Source organism: Mustela putorius, unplaced genomic scaffold (assembly GCF_011764305.1).
Source record: "Mustela putorius furo isolate JIRA1106 unplaced genomic scaffold, ASM1176430v1.1 tig00004033_pilon_pilon_pilon, whole genome shotgun sequence".
In the NCBI taxonomy this organism is placed as follows: domain Eukaryota; kingdom Metazoa; phylum Chordata; class Mammalia; order Carnivora; family Mustelidae; genus Mustela; species Mustela putorius.
Genome location: NW_025422169.1, coordinates 7838081 through 7855613, shown reverse-complemented (window position 1 = coordinate 7855613; position 17533 = coordinate 7838081). Strand labels below are relative to the sequence as shown.

At 60.3% G+C, this 17533-nt stretch overlaps 1 protein-coding gene across 1 annotated transcript in view; it reads right to left on the bottom strand.

The window, feature by feature from the left end:
- ADARB2 (adenosine deaminase RNA specific B2 (inactive)) overlaps positions 1 to 17533 on the bottom strand; it is a 356490-nt gene that overhangs the window by 26371 nt on the left and 312586 nt on the right. Inside the window, exons 5-7 of the mRNA XM_045072338.1 lie at positions 16480 to 16648; positions 15129 to 15280; positions 7281 to 7449 (exon numbers count right to left, since the gene is read on the bottom strand). Of these exons, the coding sequence (XP_044928273.1) occupies positions 7281 to 7449; positions 15129 to 15280; positions 16480 to 16648 (490 nt within the window). The remainder of the gene's footprint in view (positions 1 to 7280; positions 7450 to 15128; positions 15281 to 16479; positions 16649 to 17533) is intronic.

The window sequence follows — 17533 nt, the reverse complement described above, 5'->3', positions numbered from 1 at the left end:
ACCTGTGGCTCCAGAATGGAAAGATGAGCAGCACTGCCGCTTGATTCCCACGGAGCGGGGAACGTTCCAGCAGAGGACGACCACCGGCAGATCGGGGGCAGGGGGCTGGTGGTGGGGAGCTGAGAGGCGCCGCCCACGGCTGCGGTCAGAAGGAGGAAGTCACTCTTCACCGTCTGAAATCCGAGTTTAGAAGTCAGGCAGTGCCCTCCTCCCCGGAGAACAGCTCTAATTTTTTACAGTTCATTTTTATGGAGAAAGTTTTAATCTATTCATTTAAAGACACATTGTGATCAATAATCAAGCTCAGGTACTTAAAATTAGAAACCATAGCTAAAGGAACATTAGTTCCAGAAGATTTACACTTTTATGTGCTGCTCAGATTGGAATCCTGCGTGCAGAGGCAGAGCACCCGGCTTTGGTTCCCCTCTTTGCAGGGGGCGGTGTGTGCCGTGGGAGCGCGCGTGGGTGGGCGACTGCGGCGGGAGAAGCAGAGCGCGCATTCGGGAAGGCGCCCACGACAGTGCCGTTAGCTGTCCCCCCACCACGGTCTCGTGGAGCCGCGGCACCTGCGCTCTGGTGTCTCTTGGAGGAGGAGTCTGATGCTCTTGGGGGCGCAGTTACCCTCCTAGTGTGCGCTGCGGAAGGTCGGCTGCCATGGTGGCCGGGGAGCGGCTTCCTCTCTGTCGTGACGCTGTCCTCACCGGGGAATGGGTGGTGGCGTTGTGGGAGCTGACTTTACTGTGGCTTGGTCTTGTTGCGTGATTTTCCAAAGACCACACGAGTTGGGCTAAGCGAGCCCACCTCTCACCTCTGGGGGCTGGTCTCCCGGGGTCGTGGCGGCACACACCCCGTGGGGTCTGGAAATGACAGCCACGGGTTCTCTCTCAGCCCCCGAGGCTCCAGCGTGAGGTCCAGGTGTGCTCGGGGCTCTGGGGAAGCCGGACCAGGCCTTTCTCTGATCCTTGTTGGGGGTTGCTGCTGGCTGCCTTGCTGTTCTGTGGCTTGTAGACACGGCACCTCCTTGTCCCCGGGTCCCCTCTTACAAGGACCCATGTGGCTGAATGCAGAGCCAACCAGAATCGCCCCTCGTGCTTGCTGAGTGCGACACCTGAGGGCACTTCCGCAGGTTCTGGCTGTGAGGACATGGACATGCTGTTTCAGGGGCCACGGTTCAGCCTGTGGCATCTGCTGTGGCCCATCGGGAGGTCCCATCCCGTCTCATCTGCGAGCACCTCCTGGTTACCCTCTACCGTGGGTGGGCTCTGTGACCCTCGCAGGGGAGTGTGTCCGGGTGCGAAGCCTTCGTGTTAGGATGTCATGGGCTCCATCATCCCCGTAGCCATCGGGGGAAGCTCCGGATGCCCGGGAACAGGGAGCCGTGCCCACGGACCGCCCCGAGGCCGGAGCTCCACGGACCCTGAGGGTGCCGCGCAGCGCCCCGTCTGCCGAGGGGATGGCCAGCGCGGCGGCCCTGACGGCCGAGTCCGGGCGGAGCGGACGCTGGCTGCTGCCGTCTGTCCCCGCCGGGGTACTGCTGTCTCTCGTACTTTCCCCTTTTCCTCGTGTCTCCTCCCTGCATTTGACTCAGTAACGGGGAGCCGCTCTCCGAGCTCAGCTTCGGCAGTCGGGCATGACGCTTGTCTCCTGGTCTCGCTCAGCGGCCCCTTCGTCTGCAGGCGGCAGACCCCCAGTGTCGGGGCATCGCGGGGCGCCCACCGTGGGGAGCTTTGCGGTTGGTTTGGTTTTCCCACGAGGCCAGTTCAGCCGCGAGGGACAGACTGTCCCCGACTGGAGCCCTGGGACTGACTTATCTTCGAGACCGCATTTCTGCCATTTGTACAGAATCTACAGAGAAATGGTTTCACTTTGAAAAGTCTCTGACGACCCAAGAATGTCCATGGTGATTGACAACTGTGTCCCTAACAAAAGACACCAGATTTTCTTTTGTGCTATGTTCAAGGTCAGGATTATTTTTAGGGGGAATAATTTAGGCTGCGTGTCCCCATTCTGAGGCTGTGGGGTGTCTTTCCCCAAGCACGGGGCAGCAGAGAGCTCTCGCGTGACCCAGGACGCCCGGGTCTGCACTGCTCGGCTCTCTGGCTCTGGAGCCTCTCCCCTCCCGCTGCACGGGACGCCCCAGGCGTTACTTTCCAATGGAGCCAAGTGTGACCTCCGTCAGGCAGCTGGGAGCCCGCGCGCCGAGCAAAGCCTTCAAGAACGCGGGCGTGGTTCCCTGTGCTGACTTGCGCAGGACGCCCCGGCACACGGGCTTCTCCAGAGGCAGCCCCACACCTTCGACAGGGGTTTAGTGACTATGACGTCACCATGCCCACAGCTGCCCTTTTCACCTTGGACAGTCCCCTCGACTTAGAGAAGCCGGGCCTGCATCTGTGGTCGGGGCCTCTGCCCGTGCTCTCCGCGTCCTGCGTCCGGCTCACCGCAGCCGCCCAGACTCTGCGGTTTCTGTCACTCTCTCAGTGTGCCCGGGGCCACCCTGCACCGCCCCAGGCCGCGAGAGCTCCACCCTCCTGACTGTGGGGCCCCACTGTCCTTCCACGGGGCACAGGACTTAGGTCTGTTGCTTCTGGGTGGCCTCTTCGTGTCTCAGAGTGGCTGTGAGTGTCACGTCCGTGGGAGTCACCCAAGCCCGGCAGGTGCTCCAGAATTTCCGGGAGGACCCAGGGAGTGCACATGGGTCATGCACGGAGGCGGGGGGCGGTCTCAAGGTGATGTGGGGGGGGCGCCCCGTGCTGAGCACGTCCTGTCGCAGAACTTCGGATCCCAGAGGGGGCCGCCAAGGTGGTGTTCCAGGGGGCCGGGGGCCAGGCGGGGTGACAGCCTCCAGTCCTCCTCATGGGGGAGGAGAGTTGCCTGTGGAGAGAGAGAAGGACTGCAGCCTCCCTCCGTGATTCCCAGGAGACGGAGGGTCTCGTGGACGAGCCCGTGCCGCTGGTGTTGAAGGGACGGAGCTTCCTCTGCGGTGAGGCGCTCGTCTCCAGTGGAGACCTGGGCCGGTCAGGGGTACGGTCTGCCGCCCTGCTTCCCGTTCCCACGGACGGGCCCCCTGCCGCTGCAGGGCCACGGGGGAAGCCAGAAGCCCAGTCGGAGGGCTGAGAAGAGCAACTGGCCGGACAGGAAGGACAGGGGAGGCGCTGTCTGAGGGCCGGCATCCAGGACGTGTGTTCACGGTGTTCTACGGCACGCTGTAAACCACGGTAAAAGCTTGAAGCCTTGTGTCACATGTTTTGCTGTAAACCTGTCTTTGCACCATCTCAACACTGACGGTGTGACACGATACCCATTGTGGCTCAGGAGATCACGCTCAGAAGGTCTGTGTGCTCTAATTCATGTCGCGTGGCTGTCTTTGATCCAAAACGGACACCTGTGTGTTGCCTTGGATCTCGGAGGGAAGTAAGCAGCTGTGCTGGTTCAGATCATTGGATGGAGCCCGCTCTCTTCGCGATTCATGGATGTGGGGGGTTTGCAGGAGTACAGATTGGTCTCGTGGGTGCACTTCTCTTCCTTAACTAAAGATACAAGTTTATTCACCGTTTTCCCTCCAAATAAACGCGCCTGCATTATGTGGCGAGGTCAGTGCCCCCCAGACCTGCCTCTGTCACCACGTGGACGTGACTCGCGGGTCCCAGCAGCACCTGGGCTAAGAGCCTTGGCCGGTCCCCAGGGAAGCGTGTCTGTCCTGAGAGTAAACCCTGCGGTTTGCGGGCGGCGCAGACAGCTGCCGGCAGAGTGAGGGCCCAGCAGAGGCTGCGTCCCTGCGTCTGCCGAGCCATCTCTGGGGCTAGGGAAGGGGGGAAGGCCCCCAGGTTCGGGATCCCACTGGGCCCCCTGTGCTGTGCTGTCCATGTGGGAGGCCGTGGCCGCCTGGACAGGGGGTCCCAGCTGCGCAGCGTTCCCTGCTCGCCGATGGGATGCACCTGTGCACACCATGTGGGGGCTCAGGACTGAGGGTGTGGGGCCTCATCAGAGGGACGTCGGCGTGTCCGAGAAGCCCCATCTTCCTGGTGGTTTTCTGCAGTGACCGACATGAGTTTCTGGATATTTGCGGGTAACTGTCCTCAGCAGCTGCTGCCGGCACCGGTCACCTGCTCCCCGTCTCCTCCACAAATGATCCCGCACAGACGCTGGGCGGTCTCCGTCCCCCGTCCACCTGCCTGTTTCTCCTGCGAGCACCATTGTGATGTGGCGCTCCGGCTTTGGGGGGGCAGGCAGCCCCACGGGACCCACGAGTGACCTGTCGGATGCCGTGGGGACGGGCTCTCCCGAGCAGCGCAGGTGGAAGCCAGACGCCCTTGGCGGTGGTCGGGGGTGAGCACCGATGGTCCCCCCGGAAGTGTGGGTTAGAGAGCAAGTGAGTAATCACCGAGGGAAGGGCGCTGGGTTTAGGGGTTGGTTCTGGAAGGGGAGAAGGACGAGCATGTGGTGACCGCGTGGCCAGTTTCAGGCCAGTAGCTGCAGGAACAGGAGGGGATGAAGCTGGAGGCTCCAAGGAAGGCGGGAGGCACGGGTGGGGTCGGATGCGAGCGGCTGTCCCCGTCGCAGTGGGGGCGGGGACAGGTGGGACACGGCCACAACGGGTCATGGCCTCCTGCGTGGGATGAGCCTTGTCTGTGCGTCTCCCGCCTTCACACACACGCCTGTTTGGGTTCCTGCCTTTGTGTGCTCACTTCGTCCCGAGGGAGATGACGCACACGTTACTTGGAGTCTCTGTGACTTGAGACCTACGACTCTGACGGGTGTGGGTAACAGCAAGCTCCCCCCGCAAAAAGGGCACCGACTGGCAGCCTCTGCCCATTTCCGGGGTGTAAACACCACTGCCGTGGCCGGTTTCACGCAACTGGCGCAGAGCCCTGACCTGGGTTTGGGGCTGGACCCGCGGTGGGCGGGTGTTTTGCGCACCTCCCTCGTGCGGACACCGTGCGTGCGAAATGAGCAAACGTAGGAGTAATGTGGTTAGGAAAGGTTGAGTTTTGACTATTTTTTGCCTGTTTTTGATATAACTTTTTTAGTTGAAAGTTTTTGTTATTTGACCCTTAAGGACAACTGTGTTTACTCGTCTGCTTTCAAGATTGCCTGATGACCATCGGCTCTCGTGGGCTGAGTTGGCTCAGCGGCCGTGCGCAGACTGGAGAGCTGAGGGGGTCCTCCTGGGAGGAGGGGCGTGACTCCCACGTCCGTGTGCTCAGAGAGAAGACGGGGATGGAGGCAGGAGGGTGGTGGGTGAGGGCTTGGAGGGGTGAGTGAGGAGGGCTCGCTACCAGACGTGGGGACCGGAGCTTGGCGCATGGAGAGAGGCTTCCAGTGGGGCTGCAGTCCTTCCCCTCCTGGGTCGGTTCAGGGAGAGAGCGCGGTCCTTCTGGCCGGCCCCAGACACCAGCGTCTTCCTCCGAGGCAGGCTAGACTCATTCTCAAGCCAGGACGGCGTCTGAAGCCCCTGGCGGGATGCCAGCTGGTCTTTTGTTCCTCCGGGTGGTTTGATGAGAAAGGGCGGAGCCTGACTCGGCAGCACACCCGTGCACGCCGGCGTCGTGCGGGGCTTCTCCCGCGGTTCACCGGCCGCCGGTCGACGTGTGGATCCCATAGACAGCGAAGTCTCAGGGCTGCGGCATTAATTCACTTTTTTTCTAGGGACTCAGTTAATTTAGAAACCCGATGTGATCTCCAGGCAGCGAGAGCATTTCAGTTAGGTGAAAACTACCCCCTCTTTCCTGCTTCCTGAATAGACGAGAGTATTAACAAGGAGGAATACATTTTCCTCTGAAAGATGAGCTGCTTGACGAATCCGGGCCTTTCCCTTTGATGCAGAAATCGGTGGCTTGATGTATTGTCATTAGACTGTCTGTTGCCTCTGCGGGCCCAGAGCAGAGCCGCAGCCCGGGAAGTACACGGCTCCATTTCTCCTGCAGCCATTGGCTGAGTCCCAGGAGAGCTCGGTTTGTCCCTGAGCCCGGCACATCTGGGGAGGCAGGGGCCCCGTGTGTGGGGCCTGCGGTGGCCGCCCCTTGCTCTGCCTGGCCTCACCTGCCTGCCCCTGCCAGCCCCGTGCTGAGCCTCCCAGGGAGAAAAGCTGCATCTCGCCTGTGCTCAGGGCCTGGGGGCAAAGGTCTGCGGGGCGGCGGGGGTGGGCCCAGCCTCGCGTGAGGCGCTGTTTGCGGTGAACACACAGTCCCACCTCACGGAGTCCACCCCGGGAATGCCGGGGGAACACGCTGGGGAGGGCGCACCTTCCATGGCCCCTTGGGGACACCCCACCCGGCCTCCAAGTCTGTCCCCTGGATGGACTCTGGCCCCTCCGGAGCCTCGGTGTCCCCCCGCCCCTTAACCTCGGCCTCCTGCCTCCTCAGTCCTGTGGGTTCCAGCCCCAAGCCCTTCCAGGCCGAAGGTCTTGGGAGCAGCCATGTGGCTGAAAGTCGGGGTGGCGGGGGGCTTGCCCCGAGGCCACAGTGTTCTAGTTCATGGATTACACATTAATCCGTGGATCTGGGGGTCACTCTCAGCAAGGCTTTCCACCACCACGTGGTGCTCCGGCCGCCCTCATGGTGGCCACACCCTGCTCTGTGGGGGCAGAGTCCTGCTTACCAGGGGCTTGGACTGCTTCCAAACCTCGGTGACAGGAATGCTGCCCCGTGGGGCTGGCGCGTGGGGGGCAGCACGGGAAGGGGGTGGTGGTGGGGTCGCAAGCAAGGGGGCCCCTCCCTGAACAGAAGGTGCCTTTGAGGGGCACCTGCGTGCCCTTTAGCAAACCCCTTGTCCTCCTGCTGGCTTCCCACCGAGACCCTTCAAGGGGGGGCTTTTGAGGTTCCTTCTAAAAAGAGATTCTCTTACGGCGCGGGGAGGACTTCCAGCCGGCGGCGGTACAGGGGATGCGTTTCCTGGAAGGTCCTTCAGTCCTTAGAGAACAGGAAGAGGCCTGCCTGACGGGGCGCCCCACAGTGGGAGAGCTGACCCAGGACGCAGGCGGCCCCCCGGGTGGTGCTCAGCGGCGGTAGGCCTGAAAGCGCCGTGTGGCTCCCGACGGACCAGCGGGCCAGGCTGGTGCAGGCGGACAGTCCGACGTGGACCGAGGCTCTTCCATATGAGTGTTTGCCGGCGGCGGCAGCTGGGGGCTGCTGGCCCGTGCTCAGTGGAGCCCTGGAAGCCGGGAGCGCGGCCTGTGACCTAGGACACCCCTCCCCGCTCCCACAGATGCCTTCTCCATTCTGCCCTCACTCAGCCCTGCCAGGCCGCAGCCACCTGGGCGGAGGTGAGCAAGGGGCCGTTACCTGGCGATCTTGTCCGTGCAGGACATGGTGACGAGCTGCTCACCCAGCAGGACGCCGTCCCACGTCTGTACCGCGCTGGGGCCCCGGACAGGGACGGTCCCTTCCCCAGACTCGATCTTCGTGCGCAGGTGCCCGCGGAGCTTCCTGACCACGTGCTTGCTGCTGGTCACTAGGAGGCGAGAGGGAGCCGTGAGCCTGCTGGTGCGGAGCCCGGGAGTCCCTGCCTGGAGCCGTGCAGGGGTGGGGCCGGTCCCCACAGACACCTGCCCAGGACAGCTGTTGGGCTGGGGAGGCACAGATGAGTGCCCCGTGGAGGGTGGGGGCTGGTGTGAGCTGTGCTCAGAGCGCCCCCCTACACCGGCCCTGACTTCCCCTAAAGGCCCCGGGGCCGTCAGTGTCGGAGGCCCGAGCGCTCGGACAGCCCAGTGAGCGAGCGCGGCCGCGCTGCACGTGGTACTCGGGGCGCAGCGATCGAGCGCCCTGCCGTCCGCTGCTGCGAGATGCTGCTCTCTGCCTCTCTCCCAGCCATCTAAAGATCGTTCCCGCACCACCTGGAAAGGCCGTGGTGGATCTGGCCCGAGGGCTGTGCTCTGTAGACCAGGAGAGGTTTTCATCCTGGCTGCATTGTTTTCTAGCTGCGTAACCTTGGAGAGGTTGCTTGTGACCACTGCGGCACAGTCCTAAACTCGGGCTAATACTGCTGCCTGCGTCCTGAGCCGTGGGGACGGATGAGCTCAGACGGGCACACGCAGCGGGGCGTCCGCGCTCACCCAGGGTCTGTAGGACAAACGACGAGGTGGAGCCTATGAACTGGTTCCTGTGGGCCCTTCATGCCCTCATCCCTGTTCTGCTTTCCTTCCCAGAGCCCCCTAGCATGCGTGTGCACATAGACACACACACACTGCGCACCCCAAACCCCACAGTTATTTGGAGAAATAGCATGTGTAAAGGGAAGATTGTCTTGATTCTCTCTTTCCATAAAAAGTTCTGCACGTTAAGCCTGGATTATACTGGAATATGGAAGTGGTTAAGTGAGTTGCATACAAATGATATTTAATATAGTGATTCTAGCATTTACATATGTATGCTGACGTGGATGGATATTAAAGATACTTTCTTTACAAAGTTTCGATATTAGTTTTGAAGTTGTGGAAATAGGATTTCTGCCTTATTTATCCTTACTGAGGCATCAAGTAGTAACTTGTGGATTTTTATGTGTATCTTCTTTTACAGATCTCAAAATGATTGGCAGGATATTTTCTGTTTCTAGGAACTGAAGTTTTTTCACGAGATTTCCATAGTTTCAAAAGTCTATGTTTTAGGGAGAAAGATTGCTCACTGTACTCCTTGTAGGAAGTAAACTTTTAAAAGGGTTCAGGTTGCTTTTTGATCCTCACCAATGAGGTGCTTGATGAGATCTAGTTTTGGGTGATCTATGAGTCGCCCACAGATGGAAGAACTGAGAGACCGAGCCTGGGTCAGCACAGCCAGAGATGCTCCTTGATGGTGATGGTGAGAGTGCAGATCTCTGTAGCTTCAAATGGTACTAGGAGTCAGATGGTGACAATGACGGTGGTGGTGATGATGAGGATGGTCAAGAACAGTGGTTACAATAATGATGAAGATGATGATGGGGGTGATGGTGATGGTGATAGTGTTGTTGGTGGTGATGATGGTGGTGATGGTGGTGGTAGTGGTGATGGTGATGATGGAGGTGTTGGTGATGATGGTGATGATGGTTGTGATAGTGGTGATGGTGATGATGATGGTGATGATGGTGATGGTGGTGTTGATGGTGGTGGTGATGGTGATGGTGGTGATGGTGGTGGTACTATTGATGATGGTGATGATGGTGATGGTAGAGGTGTTAATGATGGTGGTGGTAGTGGTGATGGTGATCATGGTGATGATGGAGGTGTTGGTGATTATGGTGATGGTGATGGTGTTGGTGGCAGTGTTGATGATGGTGTTGATGGTGATGGTAGAGGTGTTAATGATGGTGATGATGGTGGTGGTAGTGGTGATGGTGAATGTGATGATGGTGATCATGGTGATGATGGAGGTGGTAGTGGTGATGGTGATGATGGAGGTGGTAGTGGTGATGGTGATGATGGAGGTGTTGATGATGGTGATGATGGTTGTGATAGTGGTGATGGTGATGATGATGGTGATGGTGGTGTTGATGGTGTTGATGATGGTGATGGTGGTGATGGTGGTGGTGTTGATGATGGTGATGATGGTGGTGGTAGAGGTGTTAATGATGGTGGTGGTAGTGGTGATGGTGAATGTGATCATGGTGATCATGGTGATGATGGAGGTGTTGGTGATTATGGTGATGGTGATGGTGGTGGTGGTGGTGGTGATGATTGTGGTGGTGATGGTGGTGGTGGTGATGATGATAGTGTTGTTGGTGAAGATGATAAAATGAACTTAAAATAGTCATATGACTTAAAAACCCTTGAACAAACCTTTGCTTGGACCCAACTTTCTACATGGTCCACGTGGGGTCTTACTGGTGTCATCAACCTTAGCAGGGGGAGAGCGGAGGACCTATACACTTCAGTTTCTACAGTTTACCACAGTGTCAGGGACTTGCTGTCCTGTGGGAGAGGTATTTTCTCAGGGAATACGGTATGTTTGCTCTCTCCTTCTATTAATTATGGCACCCTTGTTCTCCTGGTGCTTCAACTGTTGTGCCACTTTTCAGCCCCGGAAGTTGCCTGTTACCTTGTTAGGCTTTATTCAGTTCCTACCCACTGCTTCTGCACCACAAACTTTCCGTGAAGTAGACTCTGCACTCAGTGAATGCACAACGACAGGGAGTCCTGGCTTGAGTTAACGACTGGTCCGTGGGAGGGAACTTGACATTTTCAGGTGGATTAGTGTTGCCTGAAGAGCCAGCTGCAGGAGGCGCTCCTGAGACCCGTTTGTTTTTGGAGGTGCGACATCTTGGGCTGCCTTCCCTGGCATGCTCCCCGACGAGTGTGATCCGGCCTGGCTGCGGGCGCTGTTCTGAGTGCCCTGATCCGGTAGAGCCCATCTCCTCCGCTCTTCCGCCGCTGTGAGAGGTGCGAGGGAGCTGAAGTTAGTCTGGAGGCGCCGCAGACACCGGTCCAGCCAGAGGCCGCAGGGGCTGAGTCTGCACAGGCTGCTGCGGGTCTGAGGCATTGCAGTCTGCAGGGTGCAAATCCATCCTCCAAATCCACGAGAACATTCTCATCTGCTGCTGGTATTCCCAGACTCATCGCTGGCGTGCTTATCAGTGTGAGAGCTTGGAAGACGGCTGTGAAGATGCATGAAGGGGTCATATGCTTTCCAGGGTTGTTCAGATCAATACTGTATTTTTAGGACAGAATCAAAGTGGGTGGACACGAATGGCCATTGCTGGTGTCCATGTAGGGAGCACGGCCGTGTCTGGAGAGCGATGCGGGGCCGCTGTGATGCTGGCGGGCAGGAGGCCTGCAGATGGGAGAGAGAGGCCTCGGGACAGAAGACAGTATGTCTAGCACCACATAACCTTTTAACCTTTTAACTTCCAAACCGTATTCCGAAGGTGTGTGCATCCCAGAGGGAACCCTGTGATGCACTTGGCTGCTTCCTATAATCACATCTGCAGCGTCTGTCGTGTGTGTCCTGCGGGATGCGGTGGTGATGGTGCTCGTGGTGGTGGGAGCTCGTGGTGGCTCGGAGTCCCTCTGGATGCCTGCTTCCACGGGGCACAGACGTTCTCATCTCCTGTCAGTGGTCTGGGACCCAGTCGGCAGACCCAAAGGTGGGGCTTTTGGGATGCTTCAGACTTCCTGGCTTTGTGATTTTGGTCTAATCTCTTGAACTTCCCTGACACACAATGAAAGGAGTTGGCATAGAACATGCGAGGCATGTAGCACGTGCTCATAAGCTATGACATCATCACACTCTTTCTCATGGCATGTTGGGGAAGGTAGAGGGGAGAATTGTAAGTACACCGTGGCAGCCAGGAGAATGGCCGTAAGAACTGAATTTCCCAGGTTATTTAAAAGACACACCATGAAAGTGGCATTTGCCTTAAGGATACTGGTGAGTCAGGAGGAGGACGCTGGTGGCTCAGCCCCAGTGATGGGCCCTGGATCTCATCAGGGCTCTCTTCCATGGAGGTTCCCCTCAGAGCTGTGTGGGGCCCGCCCAGTCCCGCCCAGCGCCACTCAGGATGCGGATCATCCTCGTGGGTCCGGCTTCATAGAACGGATGGAGTCGCGCCTGGCCGGCAAGACCAAGGACCTACATAGCGCAGGCTGGTCCCTGCCAGTAAGAATGTTGGTCACCTGTCCCCATGCCTGCCTGTCCCCTACAGATGCCTGACCAGACTGTTCCACACGCCTGCCGTTCTCCGCCCGGGAGACACACACCCAACCTGGGCAGGAGGCCGTTGGGGGGATTCCCAGCGATATCCGGTCACTGGGAACATGTCAGATTCTCAGAATCTGGGGAGGTTTAGAGACCCCAGCGCACCCCACGTGCATCAGAGTCTTGGGCACAGCAGGCGGCCGCAAACGGCGTTTGTGGACGTTTCCCTGCTGAGGCTCACAGAGGAGTTTGTGGGAACACAGCCCAGCGGGCGCGCAGCTGCCAGCAGGCAGCACCTCCAAGCAGCTCAGACCAGTGTTGTGATGTCATTGTTGAAGGCTCCAGGGAGGAAGAACTATGATCTAGCTCCGTGAGTATTTTTGTGGGAATAAATAAATCGAGGGAATTTAGAATTTCTGGAGTGGCGGGCATCCGAGGCAGGTGAGGCGGGTTCACAGCACTGCGCTCCGGGTTCTCCCAGACGCAGACCGGGCAGTGGGGAGTTTGGGGTCAGGGAAGCCGGGGAACCTTTCGTGCCGGGACAGCTGGGGCCATAGGTCCCCGCTGCATGGCCACTGTCTGTCTCTGTGGTGGGTGGGTGGTCAGGCGTGGTTCCGTGATGCCAGGGATCCTGCTCTCCGGGAGTTCCCGAGGCGTGTGCTGCGGCTGCAGGATGGTCTCGACCCGCCTTGGGCTGTGTTCGCCCGGCCTCACGTGGTCTGCCACAGGTGTGCGCAGAGTGAGCTGCCTCATCCGGTGTCCGTGTGTGAGGGCTGAGTGCGGAGCCCTGGCACACGTGGACGTGCAGAGTGGGGAGGCTGAGAGCTGATGAGCCGTCGTGATGGGCACCAGGCAGGGGCTGTGCGGGGTGGCGTGCGGGGCCTGGGGAGGTCATGGCTCCCACCCCAGGGCTCCTGCTGGCTCCTGCTGCGGGTGGACCTCCAGCAGGTCTGCAGGCCTTTGGGCTGCGTTCCCAGGGCTCCACGTAGGAGCCCGGAGCCAGGCTTACAGCAGGGATATGCGGTTTCTCCAAGCTGACTTGGAGGACGCAGACGCACTGACCTCTGGGAGCAGATGGGCCAATAGCCCTGCGCTTCCTGCGGGAGCAGAGGTCCCCGCACCCCCCCATCTGCCATCCTTCCAAAGCAAAGACGTGTACTGTGGCGGGCTTGACACGCAGAGCTCCCCTCGGTGGCAGCGGTTTCTCTCCAAAGCGAGAGTCGTTCCTGAGTGTCCAAGCCTTCCTGGGCCTGTGAGGAACGCCCCGGGTTCTCTGGGACGCCCTCCGCACAGAGGGCAGTGGGGTCTTCTACCCTTACTGGGCGAACAAGGGGAGGTGACATGAGGCTCCTGGAGGAGACTCGCCGACAGCCCCTCCTGGGGGGTCCCCAAGATGAAGCGCCGGGACGCCAGGCCAAGTAACCCGGGAGCAGCAGCGCGTGCTGCCTGGTGTGCCCGCGGGAAAGGAGGAGGAAATGCTTTGTTTGGTTTCCCTGAGCAGCACCTGCCGCTTCTTGAAAGCACCACGAAGTAGGAGCCATCTGTGTCGGGAAGCGAGCCCCAGGGTGCACGTGAGGGTGTGTTTGTGCAGTTTCTAAGCCACTGGCTGTGTGTGCTGGAATTGGAAGCCGGAGGCTGCTGTGGGGGCCGGGTGCACAGAGGCGCAGGCCCGATGAGCCGGAGCGGTTCCCCTGGAGACGCGGCGGGCACAGCCGTCCCCACTCAGCCTTCGGTCCTCAGGAGGAAGCCGGTAAATGAGGTAAATTAGAGCCGGCCCCAAACGTTCTGCCAGACCTTTCCTCCAGACTGGAGGCCTCCTGGGCCGGGTCTTCGTGGTGCCAAATCTTCCGAGAGAAAATGGAGAGACAGTTCTGAGCAGCTGTCTAACGGACCACATTTCACAATTTCATATGGGATGTTGGTTCTTGTAGACTCAGCTTGATGAACACTCCAAGAAAAATGAATCTGTTCCATGTTGTTTCTCCTTCCTTCTCTGAGACACGTGACAGTGAAGCCGTGCCTGCGTGGCCCTTGACGGTGGACACACCTGCGGTCACCTGCCAGGACACCCCAGCCCTCTGTCTGTCCTGGGGCAGCTCCCTGAAAGCCCCTGGTAGCTCATGGGTGCCCTTCCCATGACTCTCAATTTGATTTGACTCTGCCCCTTCCTTTCCGGAGGGTGTGGCTCTGGACTGAGTTTGTGACCCTCAAAAACTCCCGTGTTGAAGCCCAAATCCCCAAGGGGATGGTGTCCCCCCATGATGGGATTCGTGCCCTTTGAAAGAGCCCCAGGAAGCCCCCTTGTCCCTTCCTCCGGTGAGGACACAGGACAAGACGCATTCCAAGACCCAAGATGAGGCTGTCACCAGACGGCAGACCTGCCAGCCTCTGGATCAGGGACATGTGGCCCCAGACAGTGAGGAAGACCTGCCCGCTGTCTGTAACCCCAGCAGCTGCAGAGGAAGACAGTGAGGAAAACGCTGCTTGGGAGAGGGGAGCCGTGGTCTTGGAGCGGAGCGGGCGGGAAGGAGAAGGGATTCTTCTGGGCCAGGCCGCGACCCGCGTTCGAGAAATAGATCACGTTACATCATGTAGGGTTTCTCAAAGGGCTCTTTTCCCTGCACCTCCCTTATCTCATCGGAGCCTCGCGCAGCAGGCTTCAGAGGGCTTTTCTTTGCTTCCACTGGTCACTGGAGCACCAGCGCAGCCTTCCGCGGGCTGGGGGGAAATCAGAGCCAAAAATAAATCTTCCCTCCGTGCGTCCTGCCTGCGGTGGGTTTCCTGGGATGAATCGGCATCTCCCTCATATTCGTGCCGTCTCACTGCCGACCTGTTTGCCTGGTGCTGCTTCTGGGGCAGGAGTGTGTGCGCGTGTGTGTGTGCGCGTGTGTGCGTGTGGTGCACACGTGTGCACGGTGCGTGTTGTATGCACACATGCTTCTGGGGGTCTCTGCATGTGTGCGCACGTGTGTGTGTGTGTGTGGTGCACACGTGTGCACGGTGTGCGTTGTACGCACACGCCATGTCAGGGACAGTTTCCTGGCACTCTGGAGCAGCTGAACACTTCTTCCTGGAGATGCTGATGTCACTGGACCTGTATGTCGGGGGATGCTGTCACTCAGCCCTGCTCTGATCCAACCCCCGGGAGGGCGGGTCCTGCCCAACGCTCCACGTGGGAGGTGGACACCCTGCGGCAACACCTGCCCCTAGCTTTGTTGTTCATAAATAACCAAGCTCAGCGTTATTCTGCAAAGCTGCAAACAAAGTTGCAGAAAAGTAATTCGCTCGTGCTCCGTGTAACTGCTGTCACCTTGCCCTGTCCTTCTGCAGACTGGGGTGCAGGCTGCCGACCCATTGAAATGAAGGGGAGTGACCCTACTCTCCGTGATTCACACTGCGGCTTCGGGCGGCCCCCCCCGAGCACCGCAGAGGCCGCCAGGCCCCGAGCGCGAGTGTGGTCAGCACACGTGGCCTGGCACGGGGCCCGGGGCCCGGGGCCCGGCGGAGGAGGGGGCTGTGCCTTACGGTCCGCGGTGATCTCGTAGGGCGAATGGAGCCTGGCGTCTCCGCAGGGGGACGTGCTCACGTAGAGATGGAACAGCACGTTGTCCCGCAGCCGGTAGCCGCCGTCCTTGGACCGCTCGAATATCGAGTGCTCCGAGTCCTCCCGCCGCTTGCTAGGGCCAGAGAGAGGGTCCTGGTCACCTCGTACGAACCGAGCAGAGAAGGCGCCCACTGGGCCGACGCTTTGCCTGATTTAGTGTCTTATTTCCCCCTTGTCGCCCCCCCCCCCGCCCACATAGGCTTTCTCCCCGCAGGGCCGTGTCGGGAGGAGATGGCAGTGACACAGGCAAGGAGACCCGGCTGGCCCCCGGCGCCCCGGAATGTTGCGTCTCGGGCTGCCCAGTGCGGAGCCGGCCCCTCGGTGACGCTCAGCCACCTCTCCGCATTATAAACCTCCTCCTGGGGCTCACGGCTTGGGGTGCCCAGGAGTCAGCGCAGCCACTTTGCAAAGTGGAGAGGGCTTGGCCTCCAGCCCCTGGAGGGACCCGCTTTCCTTCTGCACCCACCGTGCCCCAGGGTGGTGTCCCTGTTCCCCCAGCCCGTGATGGGCACAGGCCCCTGCCCTCGGAAGCCCCAGCCCGAGGACAGGAGGCTGTGTCCACCGAACTCTGGCGTTCTGCTGCTCGTGCCGTCCCCCGTTCTGCCCCGTTGGTGATGGAACATGTCGGCTGGGTCCTGAGATCCCACGGCAGCCGAGCGATGTCCCCCCCAGGAAACCCCGAGACACGCCACGAGCCTGTCTGCCTCCTGCCTCTGCTCCCGGGCTCCAAGGCCAGTGGTCATTGTTGGCGGCCTGGTGCTGTGAGTTGGGTGTTTAGGAGGCGAAACCCTAACCCGTGTTTGGGAGGCCGGTCCCTAGCACCCTCGGCAGCCCCAGAGCTGACCTCCCTGTTTCTGAGCCGTTTCCTTGGCGGGACGGCGTCCTGAGCCTCCTCAAGAGAGCCTGGCTCCGGCGGCCCGGGCCTGAACCTGCGGTGCTGTCGTCCTGGGGAAACACCGCTCTGCGGTGACTTCCTGGCCGGAGGCTGCGTGTGTGCCCCCAGATTCCATTGTGGAAGGATGCGTCAGGAGGCAGGGCCTCTGGGAGATGGTGAGGTGGGCCCCCCGAGGGATCTGCGACCTTATGACAGACCCCAGGAGCTTCCCCGTCCCTTCCCCACGGGAGGACCCAGGAGACGCCACCAGGCTAGGGCGTGTTCCTGCGTGTGGGCACGTATGTGGGGGTAGCCTGTGCTCTGAGGACGCCTCTGTCTGGACCGGGAGGTGCTGCCGGTCCCGGCGACGCACCCTGCTGTCCCGGGCCGCCCCTTACCTCAGGTGCAGCTCCAGCTGCGCGTACAGGAAGTGCAGCAGCGCTCTCCGGGCCACGATCTCCGCGTGGCAGTCGTTCACCACGAGCCCCTGGTCATTGATGTGCTCGCCGCTGATGCACTTGGTCCCCGAGGACAGCACGATGACCTGCGCCTGCCTCACGTCCAGGCCTGCGGGGCAGAGAGGCCATCAGACCACCTGTGTGGGTGTGAGTCCGCGCTCCCCTCTTCTGACCCTGACCCCAACCTGCAGGAGACCTCCTGCCACCAGAGCCTCGACGGTCACCAGTGCCCATGGCAAGAGGCGCAGTCCCTCCCCAGACATGGCAGCAGGAGCAGCGCGGCGCCCACCGGGAGGGGAGGAGGCCTGGCGGGCTGCTGGATGTCAGGCTGAGGTTCCGAAAGTGGGGGCAGAGCCCTGTGCCTGGCCGTGCCGTGACGGCCCGGATGAGCCCCGGAAATCCTGCCGCCACCTCCCCCTCGTCCCATGGAATGAGAGTCGCATCTTCTTAGAGTAATTCGCCCGTGGAAGCATGTGTGCAGGACGGGGATTCCCATGAGAACACGCCCCGGGCCCGCCCCTGCACCCCTGCACGTTCACCCCGGAGGCGCTGTTCAGGACTTAAGAGAAGACCTGGGACCACGGGTAGGAGCGGAGCCCACGTCTGGGTTCTCTGAGCAGGCCTGTCTCTATGTCCCCTAGCGCTTGGCTCTTTACCCGTTTGTCCTGAAGCTGGAGCACATCCCCAGGTCAGGGGAGGTCAAGGCCCAGGGCCTGCAGGATGTGTGGGTGCCTGGGTCCCAGGCTCAGCAGTCTGGACCTCGAGGCCAGGGGGCCCCGAAAGCAAGCGGGCTGGGCGGCAGGAACACCCTCCTTCACCTGCCCTAGAGCACCAGGCCCCAGGTGTGTCCCTTGACAGAAGTGCGTTTCAGGGCTGGGGGTAGGCGTGTCTGGTTGGACGGACCCTTCCCCAGGCCCAGCCCAGAGGTGGGAGCTTCCCTGGCTCTGGCCTCGATTCTACCACCGCATTTCAGGAGCAGTGTCTGTGCTGCAGA